This window comes from Mastigoproctus giganteus, chromosome 12 (assembly GCF_048544385.1).
Source record: "Mastigoproctus giganteus isolate SK-2022 chromosome 12, ASM4854438v1, whole genome shotgun sequence".
NCBI lineage: Eukaryota > Metazoa > Arthropoda > Arachnida > Uropygi > Thelyphonidae > Mastigoproctus > Mastigoproctus giganteus.
In genome coordinates this window covers 17,953,622-17,977,464 of record NC_143586.1, presented here as the reverse complement: position 1 = coordinate 17,977,464, position 23,843 = coordinate 17,953,622, and the positions used below count along the sequence as shown (strand labels likewise).

Genomic DNA, 23,843 nt, shown 5'->3' with positions numbered 1-23,843 from the left:
TATTAAGTTATTTTTTCAAACAAATTGATTAACTAGCTTTTCCAAATGTTTCCCACAAGTGAAATAGGCCGATACACCTTTGGATATGAGGATGTTATTCCTGATATCTGTAAATTTTCCGAACTGTTTTTCTGAAAAACAATTTCTTATAGATATTTGGTAACGACCATAAGTGAGGTTTTCCAGTTAGTTGATTGTTATACAGATTTTGGCTCATTAGCAACTTAATTCATATCGCGCTGTATATAATATGCCTATAAATTGGTTGTGGTCTGTGATCGATTTCCTGTTTGCTGGACGAAACCCAGAGTTTCCGGGAGTAAAAACAGTGCTACCTTCCTGCGTGAAACTGACTAATTCAGCCGGAGAAAAAGGCCCATAAAAATTCTTTCTGTCATGGACGAGATTCGAACACAGGTCTTTTCCACTGGTGTGGAAAGGACGGTAGTAATATCAACTTTGCTACCCACGAGGGAAATGTATAAACATAAATTTAAATATAAATATAGGTGTAAATAAACATAGATATAAATATATTATTGAAAATGAAGAATGTATACGAATTAATGATTGAAAATGAAGAATGTATACGAATTAATAATTGAAAATGAAGAAAACCTATTAAAATCATGTTAAAGTAATTCTAACAGATATTTTAATATTTACATTTTTGGGTAATGCTACCCACGCAACCCTCCACAGAGTAGTGATACTGTCGTAGATAGTATCGATCTTCGAAAATAGTATCGATCTGCCCTTGAACTCCATTGAATACTCGTAATCTGTGATCTGGGTTCGAGATTGAAAAAAGGCTACGTCATGTTATAGGTCACATCTCCAAACAAAATGGCGACACCGCTAGAGCAATTTGTAGTAAATGTACGAACCCTATCATCTCAAGGTGGGGAAAAAGTTCCTAAAGTAGTGTTCTTTTTAGTGTCATAGTTAACTAAAACCATGTACTAATGGTTATCACTTTCATGATTTCTTTGGTTCAAGGATTAGTTTTAATACATCTAGGTGGTTTCGATTCTTACACTTGAATTGCTTAGTGTTTCTTGATGATCACCAGTGGGGGGAAATAAAGTAAAATTTTAGAAAAAAATGTTAAACATAGGAGTGTTGCGCGTATTTTAGCAACTTAAGAAAAATATCTACCATTTATTATTTCAAGAAAGCTAGACTACTGGAGCGGTAGTTCCGATTATAATTATATTTTGTGTGGTGTGCCGGCTTTGTGACATTTTATGGCGGCATGCTGATTATTGACTGCGCCGGTGACTTGCGTTCTTTTAAATGAGAAAACAAACACGAGAAACGATTACGTTAGGCATTCAAGCCATTTCAGAGTTTAATTTTGACGAGGTTTCAGTAGAATAATAAGAGTATGTATATATTTGACAAATGTAAAGTACTACATATGGGTAGCAGTAACCCTAGAGTAATGTGTCAACTGTGTGGTACTACACTCAGGGTGGTAGAGAATGAAAAGGACTTGGGGATAATTGTGCAGTCATATATGAAGTTTTCTGAGCAGTGCAGACAGTCTGAAAGAGTAGGTCATGGTGTCTTGTCAGTGATATACAGGAATTTTTCTAGCTGGGAAAAGGAGGTGATTATCCCCTTGTATAAGCCAATGGTCAAGCCACACTTTGTGTACTGTATACAGGTCTGGAGGCCTCATTTTAGGAAGGATGTAGATCTGCTGGAACGAGCACAGAAAAGGGCAACAAGATTAGTGAATGGAACCAAGGGTTGCTTTTATGAAGAAAGGCTTAAGTTTTGCAAATTACAGTGTCTGGAGACTAGGCACCTGTGAGGTGATCTGATTCAGGTGTATAAGGCCTTGAATGGTTTGAGCAAGCTCAATGCTGATGGGATTCTTCCTCTTGCCCAGATTAGTCACCTGAGGGGACATAAATTCAAATTGAGGAAAGACAGTTGTAGAATAGATGTGTGTAAATTTGCCTTTACCCAGCAGGTGGTTGATTTCTGGAACAAACTTCCATCTATCGTTGTAGAAGTGGACAGCTTAAATAAATTCAAGGCAGAACTAGACAAACATATGGAACAAATGAATGGATGAAATGGGAAGGGGTTTTTTTTTTTGGCTGATGCTTGCTTTCTTGCATCATATGCCTCTACTAATGCTAATTTCCAAACATGGTATAATCAATGTGCAAAATTATAAACACAATAGCATTCTACATATACTGTATATAGTAATTAAATTTTAGCAGCAAATTAAGTAGTAAACACTTATGCCAAGCCACACATGATTCATGTGGCTTGATCTGTGTGAAGTAGTCCAAGTTTAAAAAAAAAAAAAACATATAGCAGATGAGCTAAATGTGTATATATTTTTTCTCCTCTTACCTAATTTTTCTTTTTTCAACATTATTTACATGCAAGTATTCTTGATAGTACTGTTAGTCCAGATAACAGGTATTGGAACTAGATGATAAGAGTGATCACTGCAAATTGGAACAGAAAATTTTGAACTTTATTGTGAAAAAAGGTGCAAGGAGCTTTAGATGTTGCTTGAGTGCCATGGTGCATAGGTAATGTTAAACTGTAAAAAGAGGAATACAGCACTTCAATTTGCATTAGAATATCTGTTTATCTATGTTTGGAAATTAGTGGTGCCTCCGTAGCCAGGTGGGCAGGAGCAGCAGTGCGTAGCACACGCTTCTTGATTAGACCGGGGTTCGAGCCCGTGACCACCAAATACGGAGGATGCGGAAAGGTCAGGGAATGACCACTGCATATCCCCGGAGCAATATGGCCTTAGTTGTTAATGCTCCTAAAAAAAAACCAAATAACGTTTGGAAATTACATACAGATGGGAATCACATGTTTCATGGTATATTCTTAGCACTTAAGTTCTGCAAATTGCAGCAGCTGGAGACACCCACAAGGTGATCTGATTGAGGTGTATAAGGCCTTGAATGGGTTGAGCACACTGAATTCTGAGGATTCTTCCGCTTGCTCAGATTACAAACCCGAGGGAGCATAAATTCAAATTGAGGAGAGACAGTTGTAGAATAGATGTGCAGAAATTTGCCTTTAGCCAGCAGGTGGTTTGTTCTAGTGGTTGCTGGAACAAATTTCCATATGTCGTGGAAGTTGATAGTTTAAATAAATTCAAGGAGGAACTGAATGAACTTTTAGAGGGAATGGTTGTATGAAATTGATTTTTTTTTTTTTTTTTTTGGCTTATGCTACATGAGCTCATATGCTTGTTTCTTGCATCACATGCCTCCATTACTACTACTACTACTACACTTCACATTGATTGCTGTCATTGCTACTTTACCATTATATAGAACAGAATGGCAAAAGTACAAACATAAGTCAAATCATTGGCCTTTTGGCCATCTGTATGTAATTTTCAACTGGAAAGAAACAGATATTTGAATGTAGGCTAAGATGCTTTATTCCTGTTTTCACAAGGAGCTGTTGATATTTTTCTAGCATTATCCCAGCGAAAGAAAATGGCAGAAGTTGATAAACCCTTATTTAACATAGGTGCATCCTTCAGCTGAGATGTAGTTCAGTAGTTTGGAGATGACAAATGTCTCATTGATTTACCCTGGTGCTGCTAAGGGTGAAATGGTTAATTATAGACCTATAAGTGCCAATAACTTTGATACTGTTTCACATGAATTCCTTTTGTATAAATTGTAGCAATGTGCTATGGGTCTCACAGAATCCTGTTCTGTACTGGATTCCATATTGTTTATGATATTTGTTTATGAATTGATGAAGTAATAACAGATTTAATGTTTGCTGGTGATATATAGTTTAGGTGGGTGGTAAATGATAGTAATCAGGGTATGCTACTTCATTAAGACCTAGATAATCATCTGTTATAATTGTATAGAGAATTATTTACCTAGATAATTTAATTTTAAAAATATTACAGTTAAAGTACATTGGGAAGGTTCTGTATTTGGATAATAATAATATGGGATGATTTTACTTGGGAAGTAGCTAATATGAGATGGTTATTACTTAGATTTTGCACTGATTGTATAGGGTTATCCAATAAAATGCCAGCCAGTTTGCAGTAGAATAAAATTTTATCAAAATGAAAAGCAGTATTTAAATAAAAATAGAGAATTTTCTGTAAGTGGCTACCTTGCTCATGTGGACGTGTAAGAATATAAATGGTGCATTTCCCAACACAACTTTAAACAAGCCATTACCTCTACAGGTTACTCTGCAGTATTTACCTGTATGATGAGCATTATGTTCTGGGACCTATATTAATTCCTTGATTGCATGCATGCAATGAGATAGGTATAGGTCCTGGAATGTGATGCTCACCATAGAGGTAAATGTTGTAGAGTAATATTGTTTTTTAATTGTAGTTATACCTTAATAAGTGGTGCACTTGCAATCGTATTTGGTATAAACCTGTTTATACCAAATAAGATACCAAATTTAATACTTACACTTTTTTTTTTTTTTTTTTCAGAAAAAACTTGTTACACATGCATGTTAATAAATGCTGTGCTGTTCCTTAAATACTACTGTTGTCAGATGAAATTGCCTTCTTCCATCTGCCTCAAAACAAAGCACATTTAATGATAATTGCTTTGTTTTGTTATAGTACCTTGGTACCAGTCAGTTGTGCAATAAATGGATAATCCTGTGTAGTAAAACATTTCTCCCAACAGTTGAGACAGAGTACTAGGGCAGTCTTTGGTATTTTATACTCACTATCAGTATTATTTATGCTCTGTGTATATTTTTCATTTAAGGTATTTTAAAACATTTTTATTTAGTATTGCAAGGAAATACTAAAATATATTATAAATATGATTTTCAGTCATAAACATGAAGTTTTTTATTCATTTTTAGGTAACTTTGAACAGCTTTGTGATTTCATTAATAAAAGCACAGAAGTTTTAATGAAAAATGCAGCTCATCTTGATGATGTGTTAGCTACCCTTGATCTCCAGGAGCATTCCATTGGAGTCCTTGCTATTTTGTAATTATTATTTGTCTTTATACCTTTCTAAAATTCAAAAAAAAATTTTCACAGATGTGATTTGCTTGTAGAATTATCTTTACAAAACTATTCAGACAATAAAAATAATGATAATACTTAATTTTCTTTCAGGTGTGTAAAATTTAATTTGCCAAACATTCCGGAATATGAAATCCTTTATGCTCAAGTGCAAGAATTTATTACGGGTTGTAATGGAGAACAGGCTCGATTTGCACCAGATTCATGTATGGAACTACAGTATTGAAAAATTTTCAATGATTAGTATATTTTTAATACAGGTATCCCTAGAGTTTTGTGATTAATGCATTCCTGGAAATCATTGCATAAGGTAAAAGCTTATCTTAGAAATCATGTTGCCATAGAAAATAATCTAGTAAGTTTGGATCACTCCATCTGACTTTTTTGCTCACAGATGTAATTTTTCATTAATGTTTATAAGCATTATTAATTAGATTATGATTATAATTACATACAAAATCATTCAATGTGTGTTATGTATGTACATATACAGTCGAACTTGGTTATAACAAGCACGGAAATAACGAGATCATGGCTGCAATGAGCAAAAAGCCATAATGATTTTAATTTACGTGTATTCCCATACAATTGCTCACTGTTATAACAAGCGTACTACATGGATATACCGAACAAATTTTAGTAACTATGCAAACATTCTTAATTGCTCTGGTAGTCGAAAAAACCCAATTCTTGGAATAGACAAAAAATGAAAAGGGCAACTTAGCTTTATGACCTACCTGTTTATGACCTTGTCTTCCAGGGATGGAGGCTATACAATAGTGCATTGGCATTCCACTTGTCGCATTACCCTATTTACAGATTGTCTTGTATTCACTCCATAAATTTATTTTGGGACTTCTAAGAATTTTGGAAACGTAACTTCTAAGAACTTTGTATGCATTTCGGGACTTCTAGGAATGTTGTATGCATTTTGGGACTTCTAGGAATGTTGTATGCATTTTGGGACTTCTAGGAATGTTGTATGCATTTCGGGACTTCTAGGAATGTTGTATGCATTTCGGGACTTCTAGGAATGGTGTAAGCCGCCTCCGGAGCCAGATGGGAAGGAGCAGCAGTGTGTAGCACACGCTTCTTGATTAGACCAGGGTTCGAGCCCGTCACCACCAAATACAGAGGATGCGGAAAGGTCAGGGAATGACCACCGCATATTCCGGAGCAATATGGTCTTAGTTGCTAATGCCCCTAAAAACCAAATAACAACAACAACAACAACATAGGAATGTTGTATGCATTTCGGGACTTCTAGGAACTTTGTATGCATTTCGGGGCTTCTAAGAACTTTGTATGCAGATCACTTGATCGTTTTAAAGTAAAATCAGTTAGTTACGAACTCTTCGTTTGGAAACAATTCTACTAACAAAAGAAAGTGTCTCTCGATTCACGAAAAAGTCGTATAATTTGTGAGTTAGAACATGATGCAAAATGTTAAAGTGTGTAAAAACTTCTTTGTCCTCTTCAAATGTATCAACATTGTGGAAGAATACAGATGTTTACACATCGGCACTAGAAAAGAACATAACCAAAAAAAAAAAAAATTTAGAAAGTGCGAGGTTACAAACGTTGAGCTTCGATGGTTCACCACACAAAGAAGTGCTGGATTTTCAATAGACGGTTCAGTCTTGAAGGCTCAAGCGAAAAAATTTGCTGAACAATTTGGACGAGATGATTTTGCGTGTAACAATGGTTGGCTGGATCGATTTAAAAACCGACATAACATCGTTTATGCAAAAATTAGTGGAGAATCTCGATCAAACAAATGAATGGATTGACCGTGTTTGGGCAGAAATCAGGAAAGATTTCAGTGATGAAGACATCTACAGCAGTTGTGCTACTGCAACAGGATCTAGAAAACTTGGGCAGATGGGCTGAGAAGTGACAACTGAAGTTTAACATTGACAAATGCAAAGTACTGCATATGGGTAGAAGCAGTGGTGAGCTGTAGTGGGCTCGCGAGAGCCCATTGTTATTTTTTTTTTGAAAATTTGCAAGCCCATTGTTGAGACGATCATTTATTTTACAAATGGTATCCTGAATGCAATTATTGAGTATCCAGAGCCGATACTACGGTGGGGTGAGCGGGGCCCTGTTCCCAGCATTTTAATGGTGCAATCGATCTGTTCATTTTTGATTTAATTACAGTCGGACCTCTATTTAACGAACTTCTTTATAATGAATTTTTTTGATTCCCCTTGGTAATTACATTTAAAATAGTTTCCGTTGAACGAAGAAAATTTCCATGATACGAACGGATTAGGAGAGAACTTTGTATGCATTGTTCTCACCTCTGTCCTTTAGGCAATTTAGGTAATTAGAAAATGCAAATTAAGGGTGAAAGGGATTACTGTTTCACAGTGTTACTGGTGTCCGTGAAACCTCTACAGTCACATACCGAGAAGTCGCGCTAGTCAACATGCTTTCCATATCCAGTCAAGAGGATTAAGAAGATTCTCAACACGGATTATAACCTCTGGTCAACCTGTGTTGTGGTTCTCCTTTACTCCAACAAACGGGTGTATGTTTTTCGGAGAAGTGAGTGATCCATGCCTTCCAGTAAATTTCTCCTGTCTGTTTGTCACAGTAGCAGAATATCCATGTGATTCCAACATTTTGCACTGTATTCAAAGAACTAGTGAGAGTAGCAACGTAGAGGGGGGGGGGAATTGAGGCAACCCAGATATTATATAAACTTTACGAAGATGAAATGTTGGCAGATTTTGAAACTTTGTTGAGCCTTTCACTGTGTACAAAATGTTCTAAAATATAATGGCATACAGGCAATAATTAAAAAAAAAAAAAACTATCACCAATCTCCAAAAAACTAGTGTGAATTAAGGATGATTGCTAAAGGACTTGATGTGGAAACTATAAAGATCGGTCGTGTGTTCGGGCCACGATGAGCAACTTGTAGCTTGCGGGCGGCAATTGTGGGTTGGAGGAATTATCGCTTTGTGCAAACAATTTGAATCAGAAGTTAAATAATCCAGGATTATTAAATCGACTTTTAAATCTGGAATTTCTTAACCATTTAGCACTAATGATCGACATCCTGCAGGAGCTCTCTTATCTTTCAGAAGCTTTACAGAATCACAATGGTAAAAGCTTATAAATTAATTGTTTGAACTATCAATGCTATTGCTAATTTGAAAAATCCTGAAGGAAATTATGAAGCTAAAATTGAGAGCATGTTGAAGTAGAAAGAATTTGAAGGAATCAAAAAAATCGAAAGTAAAAAAATTACCTCGTGACCAAGTTATTAAATGCATTGTTTTATCCTTAAAGGATAAGTTATTACTGTAACAGGGTGATTTTAAATTAAATAAAGAAAATAATGATACCATTGAAAGAAATTTTAAACATATGCTACTGGAAATCGTGGAATGTGAAAGAACTTTCATCTCGGTGGCAAGGCGGTGAAAACCGAATAAGAAATTTAAGTTTTCTGATAAAATATGAAATAAAAATTCATGATTTTGGAGATTTGGTCAAAGACAGTTTATCTTTAAAATCGAGTGAAATTCCCTTTTCAATTAAGAAAGTCAGAAATATTTTTGAAACCATCGTGATTAGTAGTACTGAAGCTGAGCGAGCTTTCGGCATAATGAATAATGTTGAAAATTAAACACATTGCATATTATGATGACCATACATATAAATGGGAAACCATTGCTTCAATTTGATGTGGATCATTACATCAAATCATTTCTTTGTAATCATCACCCAGCTATTGAGCAAAGTAGAAAATCGACAACAAATATTAATAAAGAAGTAAATTATATATGGCAATTTTTCTTGAATATTTGTGAAATAATTTTTTTTCATGTAATCTGTGATTTTTGTGTACTTTTTTTAGAAAGTTTGTTTTTTATGTAATATTTGTTTTTATATTGTGGAATGTTTTGTAATAGTTTTTGTTATTTGTGATATGGGAAATATTTCATGTTATTTTTTATTCGCAATATTAAAATTTTATCATGAAAAAAATGTATCCATTATATTTCCCTAGTTGTTAAAAAAAAGACGAAACAAAAGTTGCACATGTGCCAAGCACGCATGGTAGATGGTTTATGTGAGACATCCTTCGCGTTTCTTTTAGCTGTTTTGATTTGTATATATCGATTGCGAAATAAAAGAACTTTTTTATTGTAAATATTTTATTGACCATTACAGATTCTCATAATTGACAAGGTGCAACAGATTTATTAGTTATAATAAATCTGTTGACAAGGTGCAACAGATTTATTATAACTAAATTAAGAGATGTATACTTGCTACTGCAATGTATCTAAATATCTCTGTAAAACAGCACCGATTGATGTACCGATCTTGTAGTTGAAGCGACATACACAGATGTCAGGAGAACTTTACAATGGAATATAACGAAAATGCGAAACGAAAAAAGAAATTGTTGACAAATATTTGTATTTTTGCAATCATACTTACTGCAGTATTAACTTCAGGAAGCATGACTGTGACTTCATACTATTCTAAAAAGTTAGAACTCCAGACACTGTTGTATCCAGTTATCATCGTAAGGCGAGGCATGATGACCAGGTTTTAAGTTTTTTTAATTTTTTTTTTTTTTTTTTTAGATAAACCTAGAAACGTTTTACACATTCACTTATACACATGGTTAAGGGAGTAATAAGCCGCATCTGTCCCCCTTCCCCCGTAAATCATTCCTGACTCGAGATATCATACCAGTCACGAAAAATGCATAACACGTTCTAATCACACTACTAGTAGTGCGAGCATGGGAAGAGCCTCTAGTGGAAGCGGCAGATGACGTTACTTCCGTGACCGATCAGATTTACTCAGTAGAAAGTCAGAAAAACTGCAAGCCATTGTTAAAATATTCACAGCTCACCACTGGGTAGAAGTAACCTCAGAGGAATGTACCAACTGTGTGGTACTACACTTAGGGTGGTAGAAAATGAAAAAGATCTGGGAGTAATCAGTCAGATATGAAGTTTTCTGAACAGTGCAGACAGGCTGCCATTGCAGGTCATGAGGGTCTTGCACAGGTCAATGATATACAGGAATTTTGCTAGCAAGGAAAAGGAGGTGATTATCCCTTTGTATAAGGCAATTGGCCAGGCCAGGCCATGCCTTGAGTACTGCGTACAAGTCTCAGGGCCTCATTTTAGGAAGGATATAAAGTTGGTTTAGTGTGTACAGAGAAGGGCAACAAGATTGGCGAGGGGAACGAAGGAGTTCTCTAGCCAAGAAAGGCTTAATTTCAGCAAATTGTAGCAGCTGGAGACTAGGCACCTGCAAGGTGATCTGATTGAGGTGTATAAGGCTGTGAATGGGTTGAACACACTGAATTCTGATGGGATTCTTTCACGTGCTCAGATTATGAATCCGAGGGGGCATAAATTCAAAATGAGGAAAGACAGTTGTAGCCAGCCAGGTGGTTAATTGCTGGAACAAACTTTCATCTGTCATTATGGAAGTTGATAACTTAAATTCAAGGAGGATAAACTTTAAGAGGGAATGGTTGTTGTTTTGGTTTTTAGGAGCATTAGCAACTAAGACCATATTGCTCCGGGGATATGCAGTGGTCATTCCCTGACCTCTCCATATTTGGTGGTCACAGGCTCGAACCCCAGTCTAATCAAGGAGCATGTGCTGGAATGGTTGTGTGCAATTTTTTTTTTTTTTTTTGGCTGATGTAACACAAGCTGATACGCTTGCTTTCTTTCATCCCATGCTTCTATTACTAGTACTTAACTACAATGCTGATGAAACAGTATTTTTTATAATTTGACACCTTACAATACATTTACATTCAAAGGGGGAAAATGTGTTGGTGGAAAAAAAATCAAAGGTTGCTTGATGGTGCTCGTATGCGCAAATATGACAGGAACTGAAAGAAAATAAAAAAACTGTTTGTTATCGGAAAAGCGTTAAAACCTTGGTGTTTCAAAAATATAAGGACACTTCCTGTGGATTACACTGCAAACAAGAAAGCTTGGATGACTTCGGATATTTTTCAGCAATACGTAAATGATTGGAATAAGGAGCTATTCAAAAAGAAGAAAAATATTTTACTGTTAGTTGGTAACTGTCCTGCACATCCCCAGATTCAAAATTTGTCTAACTTTAAGCTAGCGTTTCTGCCTCCCAATGCGACATCAATTTTACAACTAATGGACATAAGTGTAATCAAGAGTTTGAAAGGATTTTATAAAAGATTTCTAGTTCTACATGTGATCAATCAAAGAGAACAGAAACTTACCGAGTCTGTATCGATATTGGATGCTATAAATTTATTAAATGATGTGTTGATTTATTGAATGAATGTTACTTCGACAACCAAATTGAATTGTTTCAAGAAATCGAAATTAAATTCAAATGAAATTCAGTTGTAGATGAAGAAGATGGAAACAAACAAAACTTACCATTATCCAAATGGTTGCTACATAACAACATTGTAGGTTTTAATACAGATAACATCAATGAATTTGTACAAGTCAATGACAACTTATTAACTAGTGGTCTTGCTACAGAGAGTGACATTGTAGATGTTGTGCTCAACAAAGACGATAACAACGATGGTAAAGACGATTGTGATGATGATATTATGACAATTGAAAGTGAATCAAAATCAGTGCTGACAATCTCTCAAGCTCAAGGTGCATTTGACACAGTCAATTTTTTTTGAAGGAACTGAGGCAAGTAATGAGACTTTTAACATGTTGAGTGTTAAGGGGAAAATTGAGAAATATCAAAGTGAAATCTCTAAAACAAACATCAATTTTAAGATTCATAAATAAAGACTAATTGAAATAATTTTAATTACAGAGAAATAAATTGTTTAGTATTAAGTGTATGGTTTTAAAACTACAGACAAATAAATTGTGTTTAATATTAAGTGTATTGTAGTTTATACAAGCATATTAATCCAAATGATATGTAGGTATATACTGTACTTATATTGTTTTGTTCTCTCCAATATTTCTTTTGTTTTTTGAATCTATCTTTTTATGAAGTTATTGAAAATTTAAAAAAGAGAGGAGGTACAAAGTTAACTCATCACTGATATAAAGTGTTCATTGTTTAATGGTCTCAGGGGTTTCCTCATCTCTGCTATCACTGATATAGCAAATAACGGTTATAACGAGGAAATTTTGTCGGTCCCTTGATGCTCATTATAATCAAGTTCGACTGTATACACACATAATGTTTATAATACGGTAATAACAGGTTGTGGAAAATAATTGTTGAACTTTCAACATGGATAGTTAGAACTGTTAGAATGCCAGTAAGATTAAGGATGCAAGATAAAAGTGTATGAATGAAAGGAATAAATATGCAGGAATTACAATTTAATCATAATATTTGCTCTGTTGAGAGAAAAAAATATTAGAAATCACTTAAAGTATTTTTTAGTTGCTAGATTTGTATTAAAATGTCAAAAGATAGGGATCGAATGCCATTAAAAGTATGGTAGAATGAAGAATGTCATCTGCTGGGATTAACAAGGCACCAGCATTCACAACAACCAAGTGATATAGAATTTCAATGAAACCAAATAAATATTTTGCATCTACCTTCATGTGGGAAGAAATTTTTAGGGATGGGAATACCAAAAGTATACCAAGTTATACTTCTAGTGATAACTGAGAAGAAAGTAGAAGAGTAATTGTTGAAGCTAAACGTAAATAAAAAACTTGGGGCTGATGGAATCGAAGTGCTTATTAAAAGAAGCAGCAATAGAGTGTAAACAAACCTTCGGCCATATTTATGAAAGAATGTTTAGACTTGTGCAAAGGGGGAGGGGATCAAGGAACAGAGTGAGTAATTACAGACCTGTAAGCCTTGACTTCTGTTCAAGGGAAAATAATGGAGCCAGTGGTTAAAGAAGTATTCAGGATCATATTGACAGGAATGGAGTTATACAGAAATCACAACATGGATTTGTTAAGGGGAGACCTTGTCTGACCAATCTGATTAGCTACTGTGATGCAGTAAAAAGGAACTGGATGCAAAAATAATTTTAATATCATATATAGTAGAGCTTCGAAAATCCAAATGCCAATAATCTGAACATGCCAGCATTTTTTTTTTTTTTTTTTTATGCCGGCGCCATAAAATAATTACAGTAGAGGTGCCAGTTATTGTGATCATGTTTGCAAATTGAATTTTGATTCTATTAAATGTCAATTCTAATAAGCGAAAATTGGAGGAATATTATCCACAGGCTATAAAAATGAAGATATAAAGCACAAATTTACACTTTTATTACCTTACCAATTAACAAAATTAAATGATATGTGAAAATTGACAAATAAACTGGGTGCTGAATTGACAAACAATCAACAAACTGAATGCTACCCAGCTCAACTACTCTTGCTGAAAACAGAGGTCTGGCAGCAAAGAAACAGAGTTTAAAAATGGTGCAGCAAAAAATAAGTAATTATATTTCAAAGGCCTATGCATATGTGTTATTATGGATGAAAGTTCAATTTGTTTTGTTACCTATGAATAAAAATATGTAATTACAACTTAGTGTTTTTATTTCTAAACTTAACCAAACTTTTTTTTTTTGTCTCCAGAACAGTATTTTTGATAAGTTCGAAAATCCGAACAATTCAGAAGTTCAAACAACCTCCAGTCCCAATAATTCAGATTATCGACACTGCTGTCGTTAGATTTCAATAAAGCCTTTGATGCTGTTCAACATGAAAGATTATTGTATAAATTGGATCAGTGTGGACGTTGGGGGCAAATTACTGCTACAGATAAAGGGATGGTCGGGTGGCAGAAGACTGGTGGTGGTTATAAGTGGGCAGTGCTCTTCTTGGGCTAATGTTATTTGCAGAGCACCTTTAAGGACCCCAAATGATGCAAAGTTTTGCAGTGTGGTTAATGACACATACTACTGCAGCAAGATCTCGAAAAATGGACAGATGAGTTGAGAAGACTAATTGAGGTTTAATATTGATAAATTCGAGGTGTTGCATGTGGCAGCAGCAATCTGAGAATAATATACCGACATAGGGTGATACCATACCCAAGGTGGTGGAGAATGAGAGACCTAGGGGTAATTGTACAGTCCAACATGAAGTTTTCTGAGCAGTGCAGGCAGGCTGTGCTAGGACAGGTTATGGGGTTCCATCAATGATATACAGGAATTTTGCCAGCAGAACAAGGAGGTGACTATCCAGGTGTGCAAGGCAATTTAAGCCAAATCTTGTGTACAGAACTTAGATGCTCATTGTAAGCAGCATATGGATCTGTTGGAAAAGGTGCAGAGAAGAGCAATTAATCGAGGACATAAAAGGATATTTTTACCATGAAAGACTTCAGTTTTTCAGATTACAGTGGTTGGAAACTGGTCACTTGTGGGTAGATCTGATTGAAGTTTTCAAGATTTTAAATACATTGAACAAACTGAATGCTGATAGCATCCTTAATCTTTTTCATACAATACACATAATGTGACAACCTTAAATTGAAATAGGTTGATTGCAGAATAGATTTGCAAAAATTTACTTTCAGCCAGAAAATGACTGATTATTGGAAATAAACTTCCATCTGGTGTTCTGCACTTGGGTAGTTTGAATAAAATTGTTGAAGAATTAGACACATTATTAGAGCAGATGGATAGATAAGATGTTTTTTTTTTTTTTTTTTTGTCTGATACTGTATTAGCTTCCTTCTTTGCGTCATTTTCCTAATGATACTAATACTAGATATATTTTATATTTTTAATGGCACTTTTAGCATTAGCAGAGGCATATGATGCAAGAAAGCAAGCTTATACAGCATCAGCCAAAAAAAAAAAAAAAAAAAAAAAAAAAAAAACCTTCCCATCTCACTCCAGTCCACCCTTCCCATCCGGTCACTCCAAATGTTTATCTAGTTCACCCTTAAATTTATTAAAACTATCAACTTCCACAACAACAGATGGAAGTCTGTTCCAGTAATCACTACCCGCTGGCTAAACGCAAACTTCTGCACATCTATTCTACAACTGTCTTTCCTCAGTTTGAATCTATGCCCCCTCAGGTTTTTAATCTGAGCAAATGGAAATATCCCATCAGAATTGAGCCTGCTCAAACCATTCAAGGCCTTATACACCTGTCAGATCACCTCGCAGGTGCTTAGTCTCCAGATGCTACAACTTTCAGAACTTAAGCCTTTCTTTGTAAGCGCACCCCTTTGTTCCTCTCACCAATCTTGTTGCCCTTCTGTGTACTCGTTCTAGCAACTCTACATCCTTCCTGAAATGAAGCCTCCAGACCTATATGCAGTGCAGTACTCAAGGTGTTTCCTGACCATTGCCTTATACAAAGGGATAATTACTTCCTTGTCTCTGCAAACAAAATTCCTATATATGATTGACAAAACTCCATGACCTGCTCTGGCAGTCCATCTGCACTGCTCAGAGAACCTCATATCTGACTGCACAATTACCCCCAGGTCTTTTTCATTCTCCACCTCCCTTAGTGTAGTACCACACAGTTTGTATGTTTCTCTTGTGTTACTGCTACCCATATGCAATACTTTGCATTTGTCAATATTAAACTTCAGTTGCCGCTTCTCAGACCATCTGCCTAACTTTTCTAGATCCTGTTGCAGTAGCATACTGTCTTTTGTGTTGTTAACAACCCTGCCAAACTTTGTATCATCTGCAAACTTGGACATTAAGCCTGATATACCTTCATCGATATTGATAAATACACAAAACAGCAATGGGCCCAGAACCGTACCCTGGGGGCTCCACTAATAACATTAGTCCACGTAGATCAGTGTCCATTTATTTCCACTCTCTGCTGTCTCCCACTCAACATCACTTTCCATCGTAGCAACTTGCCCTTAATGCCATACCACTCCAATTTGTACATCAGTCTTCCATGATGCAACAGTATCAAAATCTTTTTTGAAATCCAAGTATATGATATCAAAATTATATTTTGCATCCAGTTCCTTTGAGACTACGTTGCAATATTCAATCAAATTGGTCAGACAAGACTTCCCCTTAACAAACCCATGGTGTGCCTGAACTATTACTGCAGTCTTGTCTAGGTGATCCTGTATCACTTCTTTAACCAGTGACTCCATTATTTTCCCCAGAACAAAAGTTAAACTAACAGGTTAAACATTGGTTTAATCTGTTAGTTAAACATTGTGAACCCCCTTTGTGAATTCAGGGTACTTTTTGTTTGCACATCTCCAGTCCATGGGGACCTCCCCTGAATCTAAGGATGCTCTCATAATTATAGCTTAGGGTTTGCTAACTTCCCTTGCTGCCTCCTTCAATATAATTGGATAGATTCCATCCACCCCAGGTGCCTTTTTTTTTTTTTTTTGTTACTTCAACAATTTCTCCTCCATTTTGCTCTCAGTTATTACAAAATCACTTAGCTCCACGTTAGAGTTTGATGAACTTCTTGCATTCCCTTCCTTGAATAACTCTTCATGTGTGAATGTAGATGCAAAATACTCATTCAATTTATCAGCTACTTGAGCAGGATCATCAGTAGTCGAACCATCTGTGTTAAATGGACCAATCTGATTCATCCCCTTACTTCTAGAGTTTACATGAGTAAAGAATTCTTTGCTGTTTTTCTTTGCGTCCTTTGCCAAAGATTTCTTGTAATCTGCCTTTGCCTGCCTAACCTCCTTTGTGACTTGATTACAGACTAGCTTATATCTGCCATAGACTTGTGTCACTTGATAATTTATATGCATCCCATGCATTTTTCTTCTCTGCTATGAGCCTCATTAATTCATCTTACATCCATTTAGGCCTGAACCTTGAACAGTATTTCTCAGTTGGTATGAAAAGCCTAATAGCCTGCAAGATAAAGTCCCTGAAGGCTTCCCATTTAGAATTCACAATTGGTAACATCATCAGTCGATCCCACTGTATAAAATTTAAAAACTTTCTGAAACCACTGTAGTCACCTTTACGAAAGCAAACCCTTTATCCTTGATGGTAGTAACATCTTTAAGTAAAACCCACATCACTACACTGTGGTCACTGTCACCTAGTCGTTCCTTTATCTGCAAATTCTTAATGCATGAATAATCACTGCTGATAATCAGATCAAGCGTATTATTCCTTCTGGTTGCCCCTCGAACATGTTGCTGTAGAAAATAATCCTCCAGTAAATCCACAAAAATCTTGCTAGCATGTGAGTGACCAATCATCAAGTTCCAGTCAATAGCTGGAAAGTTAAAATCCCCCATTACAAGACATTCTGATTTACTGGCCCACTCTGTTACTATGCAAAACTATTCATTGTACTCATTAGAGTCATTAGTCCACCCATGTCAACTGGATGCACTTCCTTAGATTTTGTGTTTCTTAACCAACATCATAACCCCTCCTCCCTTCCTAGCCTGTTTATCCTCTCTGTACACATTGTACTCCCTAAATTCCAATTCTGCACTGCTTATATCTGTGTGACACCATGTCTCTAATATTCCAACAATATCTGCCTTTAATGTCTTGACCAGCACTTCAAATTCATGAAATTTTTTTACTATACTTCTTTCATTGGTGTATATGCAAGTATACACGTACCTGTTCTTACTCTTAGTTACCCTTACACAGCCCGTGTATTTACTTGTTCCATGACGACTTCCAGCAGCTCTTGAAATCCCCACTGAATTATTATCTTTTGACATTTTAGTTTACTAATCTTGTCTCGTTTGCTGAACATCAAACTTGAAATCCACATTCTGCGAAAGAGACAAGGTCCTTCTAGTATGCCATGAATTACTTTTGCAAGTGATTTTAAAAATAATTTTTCTTTCTTAATGCTGCATAGCTTTGTGTGAGCAGAATGCAATGCAAATTTAAGAATAAATAAAACAAAGGATAAAATCACTCTGTGAATGCACCTCCCAGTGGCAGAACTTGACTCATGCCTGAATATAGGTAGATGAAGGGTACCCTGATACACAGATGATCACATTATGCTGGCACGTGGCAAACAGTTTTTTTCAAACATGTAGTTCTAAACAATTTTATTTGAATATGTATGGTATTGTAATATGAAAATCAAAAGGCCTAATGTGATATTTTGATTTTCTTATTAGGTTCTAATGTGATCTAATAAGTTGAGCAATTAAAATAATATGATGGACAGTGTTGGGTTTATATGTATATTTTATGCAGTTCTAAAACTTCTTTAAATTCTTGGCGTTGAGTTTATTATGGCTCACATTAACTTAAGATTTTGCATATTTTGAAAATATTTGTTAATTGGCATGTATGCAGAAATACATCCCAAATTTGCATAACTCAGGAGGATACCTGTATTTAAATGTAAAAATTAGCTGTCTAAGCATGCAGTTTTCCTAACTTAATTTTTATTTTTTCTAATTTTAACTTAATTAAATTTTTTTTATTAAAAAATACTGCATTTTATTAAAATAAATGTTTACTATTGCTTTTTTCTGAACGATAAGCTTCTGGAACACAGTATATAGTGGAAAGATGAATGTTATTTTATAGAAACATAATTTATAAAAAATGGGAAGTTTTTTTTTTTTTTTTTTGGTTGATGCTCTGTAAGCTTGGTTTCATGCATCATTTGTCACTACTAATGCTAATAAGTGCCGACCGGGCTAGCCGGGTAGGTAAAGTGCCTGCCCAGCAACCCAAAGGTCGCGGATTCAATTCTCGCCTCGGGCTGGATATCACGATGGTGCCGAACCAACCGGTTGGTTGGATATCCCGGCCACGATACATGAAGGAAGCAAGAAAAAACTGGTTCCTTCGTGTATTGATCACATCATACGAAATAAATAAATGCTAATAAGTGGCAGCCTTTCACATATAATGCACATCAATCTATATAATAATTTGCTTATGTTTTTCTGTTCAGAACACTCTTTGAACTTGAATAACTCAGACTAAACAAGCTTTTGATCTGATTCCTTTTGCAATAGTTTTTATTTAGTAGTAAAATTGAAGAAAAATAAAAATTCTAAAAATTTTCCAGCCAATTTTTAAATCCCGAGAATTGATTTAGGTCCAAGTGAATCAAACTTGTCTACTTTGAAAAGAAGTTCTTATCTTTTAACATAACAATCAAATCTCAGGGTTATACTTTCAAAAGTTGACATTTTTGCTTATTGACAACTTTACGTAGCAGTTTCCAGGTACAAATAATTTTTGTGCAATAATTATATATTTTTTTAAAGGACAATGTAGTTATACATTTAAAAAATTATTAAATTGCATTTTTATCCAAGTCCATCCCACTGACACCTTAGCTAGCATCAAAGGGACCGAGGGAAAGATTTTTGTAATTACTTCGACATTAATCTTTGCTTCCTCTCTGAAACAGTTTTGAAGAAATATTCACCATGGGTATTCTAGTCTGGTAATAAATATTTCGAATTCAAAATTCTTTTAAAATTTATAAATTTTTAATTTCTTTTTACAAGTTTATTGATTTTGTATTTTACATTAAAACAACTTCCAGTATGAGAGTGCACTGATTTAGTTTGCTGTATCATTTATACTTAAAGTTTCAACCATTTTTATATACAAGGTATTCCAAAGATCTGACAAAAAATATTAAAAATCAATCAAGGGAGAACTGTAGTCAGAGGAATGCAACTTTTAAAATAATGTTCTGTTAGTTATGGGATTTTTTGTGGAAGCAAAATTTTATTTAGTTCCAGATGTCACTTAAAAGAAGACAACTTTCCCATAAATCACTATGTTATCTGCAGTATTAATATTGGCTCAATGATACAATTCAGCAAGTTTATACAGCATCAGCACAAAAAAAATTCTGCTCACTTCATTTGCCTTTTCCAATCTAGCTCTAAATTTATTTAAACTACCCACTTCCACAGCACTAATTTTTGTCCTAACAATCAGTTACTCTGTGCGAGAGCAGCCAACCTTTTTTTTTTCCAGTTTAAATTTGTGTATGTGTGTTGTACCAGAAAGGGTAAAGGTGTCATCAGCATTTAGTTCCCAAATCATTTAGTGCCATAAATTTCAATTGAGTCACCATGTAGATGCTTAGTTTTGAGACAGTGCAATTTATAGAACCCTTCTTTCTGGGTAAGAATACCCTGTTATATCCAACCTTTAAATCTGGAAACTAAAGTATCAAGTTTTCCTACAATTCTCAGACAAACTGAATGCACGTTGGAATCACTTTTCGAAAGCCAATTTCAAAATCGCCAGAAGTTGAGTAATTGTATAACTTTATTCTTTGTTTGTTATCGAATGAACATCCTTTCAGGCTCCCCCCCCCCCCCCCAAATATAGGCATGAGGATTGTGGCTGCTCAAAAATTGCAAATGGAGTTGTGAAAGCCCTCATGGGTTTTCAGTAAATGTAAATACTGTATCAAGGATACAGTATTTACTTAAAAGTATAATATGATATAACTTTATAACAAATTAATATTACATATAACTTTATAACAAATTAATATTACATATAACTTTATAAGAAATTATAAAGTTATATACAGTATATACTTTAATTTTATAGTTTGATTCAATCAAGTTTGATACAATCAGATTCTTTACTTAAAAGAATTGATTGTATCTAATTATAGTTTTCTTTTTCTTTATTCATAATGGTCACTTGGTCATTATTGAAATGGTAGATTATACGAGGGCGGGTCAATAAAGAATTGTCCTCACCTACTTCCACACATCGCAGATCATAATATTTTGTGTGTAGCATCATACGTATCTCTGCACTAAAGGTGTAAAATTTCAGCCCTGTGTCTTAATTTGTTTTTTTTCTTACAGAGCTGAACGTGTAACGAAGTAGCATCATGAACAAAGTTGAAGCAAGAGCTGTAATCCGGTATCTGTTCTTGAAGGGAAATCTAACTAAAGAAATCCACGAGGAGATGACTGCTGTATATAAGGATGAAGCTGTATCCTATGGCATTGTGAAGCACTGGCATAGACAGTTTAGGTGTGGTCAGACATCAGTAGAATCTGAGCCCATTCCAGGTTGTCCCCATTCAGCTATTGATGACAGCATGATCAGAAAAGTGGAGTCGTTAATCATGGAAGATCGCCGAATATCTGTGTGTGAATTGTCCAGGGAGGTGAAGATTAGTGTGGGCTCTATTGAAACAGTCCTTCGTGACTAACTCCATTTATGGAAATTGGGTGTGAGGTGGATTCCCCGATTATTGACTGGTTTCCAGAAGGCTGATCGACAACAGAAATCACAAGAGTTGTTAGCCTTGTGCCAAAAAAATGAGGAAGACTTTTTCGCTCTTCTAATCACTCAGGATGAAAGTTGGATACACCATTTCGGCCCTGAAAGTAAAAAGCAGCCCATGGAATGGTGACATCATGGTTCTCCGCCCTCCAAGAGGGCAAGGGTCCAAGTAGTAGTAGTAGTGGTGGCATGTGATGCAAGAAAGCAAGTATATGGGCTTATGCAGCATCAGCCAAAAAAAAAAAAAAAATCACACCATTCCCTCCAAATGCCTGTCCAGTTCCTCCTTAAATTTATTCAACCTATCAACTTCCACAACGACAGATGGAAGTTTGTTCCAGCAATTAACCACCCGCTGGCTAAAGGCAAATTTCTGCACATCTATTCTACATCTGTCTTTTCTTAATTTGAATTTATGCCCCCTTAGGTTCGTAATCTGAACAAGTGGAAGGATCCCATCAGAATTCAGCGTGCTCAACCCATTCAAAACCTTATACACCTCAATCAGATCACCGCGCAGGTGTCTAGTCTCTAGCCACTGCAATTTGCAGAACTTAAGCCTCTCTTGGTAAGAGGATCCCTTCATTCCCCTCACCAATCTTGTTGCCCTTCTCTGTACACGCTCAAGTAAATCTACATCCTTCCTAAAATGAGGCCTCCAGACCTGTACGCAGTACTCAAGGCGTGGCCTGACCATTGCTTTATACAGAGGGACGATCACCTCCTTCTCCCTGCTAGCAATATTCCTATATATCATTGACAAAACCCCATGACCTGCCCTGGCAGCCTGTCTGCATTGCTCAGAAAACTTCATATCTGACTGCACAATTACTCCCAGGTCTTTTTCATTTTCTACCACCTTAAGTGTAGTACCACACAGTTGGTACGTTTCTCTGGGGTTACTTCTACCCATATGCAGCATCTTGCATTTGTCAAGGTTAAACCTCAGTTGCCACTTCTTAGCCCATCTGCCCAAATTATCTAGATCCTGTTGCAGTAGCACACTGCCATTACTGTCATTAACAACCCAACCCTGCTAACCTTTGTATTATCTGCAAACTTCAACATTAAGCCTGATATACCTTCATCAATATCATTGATAAATATACAAAACAACAGTGGACGTAAAACCGAACCCTGTGAGACTCCACTAAGAACATTAGTCCACGAAGAGCAGCACCCATTGATTACCACCCTCTGTCTTCTCCCACTTAACCATCCTTTTATCCATTGTAGCAACTTACCCTTAATACCATTCTGCTCCAATTTGTTCAGTAGTCTTCCATGTGCAATAGTGTCACAAGCTTTCCTGAAATCCAAATATATGATATCAAAATTATTTTTTGCATCCAGTTCCTTTGTAACCACATCACAATATCCTATCAAATTTGTCAGAAAAGACTTTCCCTTAACAAACCCATGCTGTGTCTGAATTATTGCTGCTGTCTTGTCTAGATGATCCTGCAATGCATCTTCAACCAGTGACTCCATCATTTTACCCGGAAGAGAAACCAAACCAACTGGTCTGCAACCATTTGTGTCACCCTTCAATCCCCCTTTGTGAATTGGGGATACATTTGCACATCTGCAGTCCGTGGGAACCCCCCCTTCCCCTGTGTCCAAGGATGCTCTCATAATTATGGCTAAGGGTTTGCTTAGTTGCTTTGCTGCATCCTTTAATATAACTGGATAGATTCCATCCACCTCAGGTGCTTTTCTTATGTTTAACTTCAACAATTTCTCTTCCACTTTGCTTTCAGTTATTACAAAATCATTAAGTATCCTGCTACAATTTGATAACCTTCTGCCATTTTCAAACCTTAATAATTCTTCATGTGTGAATGTAGATGCAAAATACTCATTCAGTTTGTTTGCTATCTGAGCAGGATCATCAACAGTCGAATCATGGATGTCAAGTGGACCAATCAGATTCATCCCCTTCCTTTTAGAGTTTATATAAGTAAAGAAATCCTTGCTGTTTTTCTTAGCATCTGTTGCCAAGGATTTCTCGTAATCTGCCTTCGCCTGCCTAACCTCCTTTGTGACCTGATTACAGACTAGCTTATATCTGCCATAGGCTTCTGAGTCGCTTGATAATTTATATGCATCCCATGCATTTTTCTTTTCTGTTACGAGTCTCATTAGTTCATTAGATAAACATTTAGGCCTATACCTTGAACAATTTTCTTAATAGGTATGAAACTTTTAGTAGCATCCACGATTAATTCCTTGAATGCTTCCCACTTAGCATTTACTGTTGGTAACATCGTCAGTTTATCCCACTGTACAGAATTTAAAAACTGTCGGAGACCACTGTACTCGCCTTTACGGAAGCAAAAACCCTTTCCTTTACCCCTGATGGTAATTAAATCTTTAAGTAAATCCCACATCAGTACACTGTGATCACTGCCACCTAGTGATTCCTTTATCTGCAAATTCTTAATACACGAACGATCACTGCTGATAACCAGATCAAGAGTATTACTTTCTCTGGTTGCCTCTCGAACTTGCTGCTGCAGAAAACAATCATCCAATAAATCCACAAAAGTCTGACTAGTGTGTGTGTGTGTGACCAACCCACAAGTTCCAGTCAATATCTGGGAAGTTAAAATC

The 23,843-nt window shown here is 35.7% G+C and overlaps 1 protein-coding gene across 6 annotated transcripts in view; it reads left to right on the top strand.

Moving 5' to 3' along the window:
• The first annotated feature begins 834 nt into the window (after positions 1–834).
• CSN3 (COP9 signalosome subunit 3) overlaps positions 835–23,843 on the top strand; it is a 137,595-nt gene continuing 114,586 nt past the window's right edge. For all 6 annotated transcript variants that reach the window (XM_090386744.1, XM_090386745.1, XM_090386741.1 and 3 more), the window contains exons 1-3: positions 835–901; positions 4,867–4,996; positions 5,129–5,241. In XM_090386744.1, the coding sequence (XP_090242870.1) occupies positions 847–901; positions 4,867–4,996; positions 5,129–5,241 (298 nt within the window). In that variant the 5' untranslated portion in view covers positions 835–846. The remainder of the gene's footprint in view (positions 902–4,866; positions 4,997–5,128; positions 5,242–23,843) is intronic.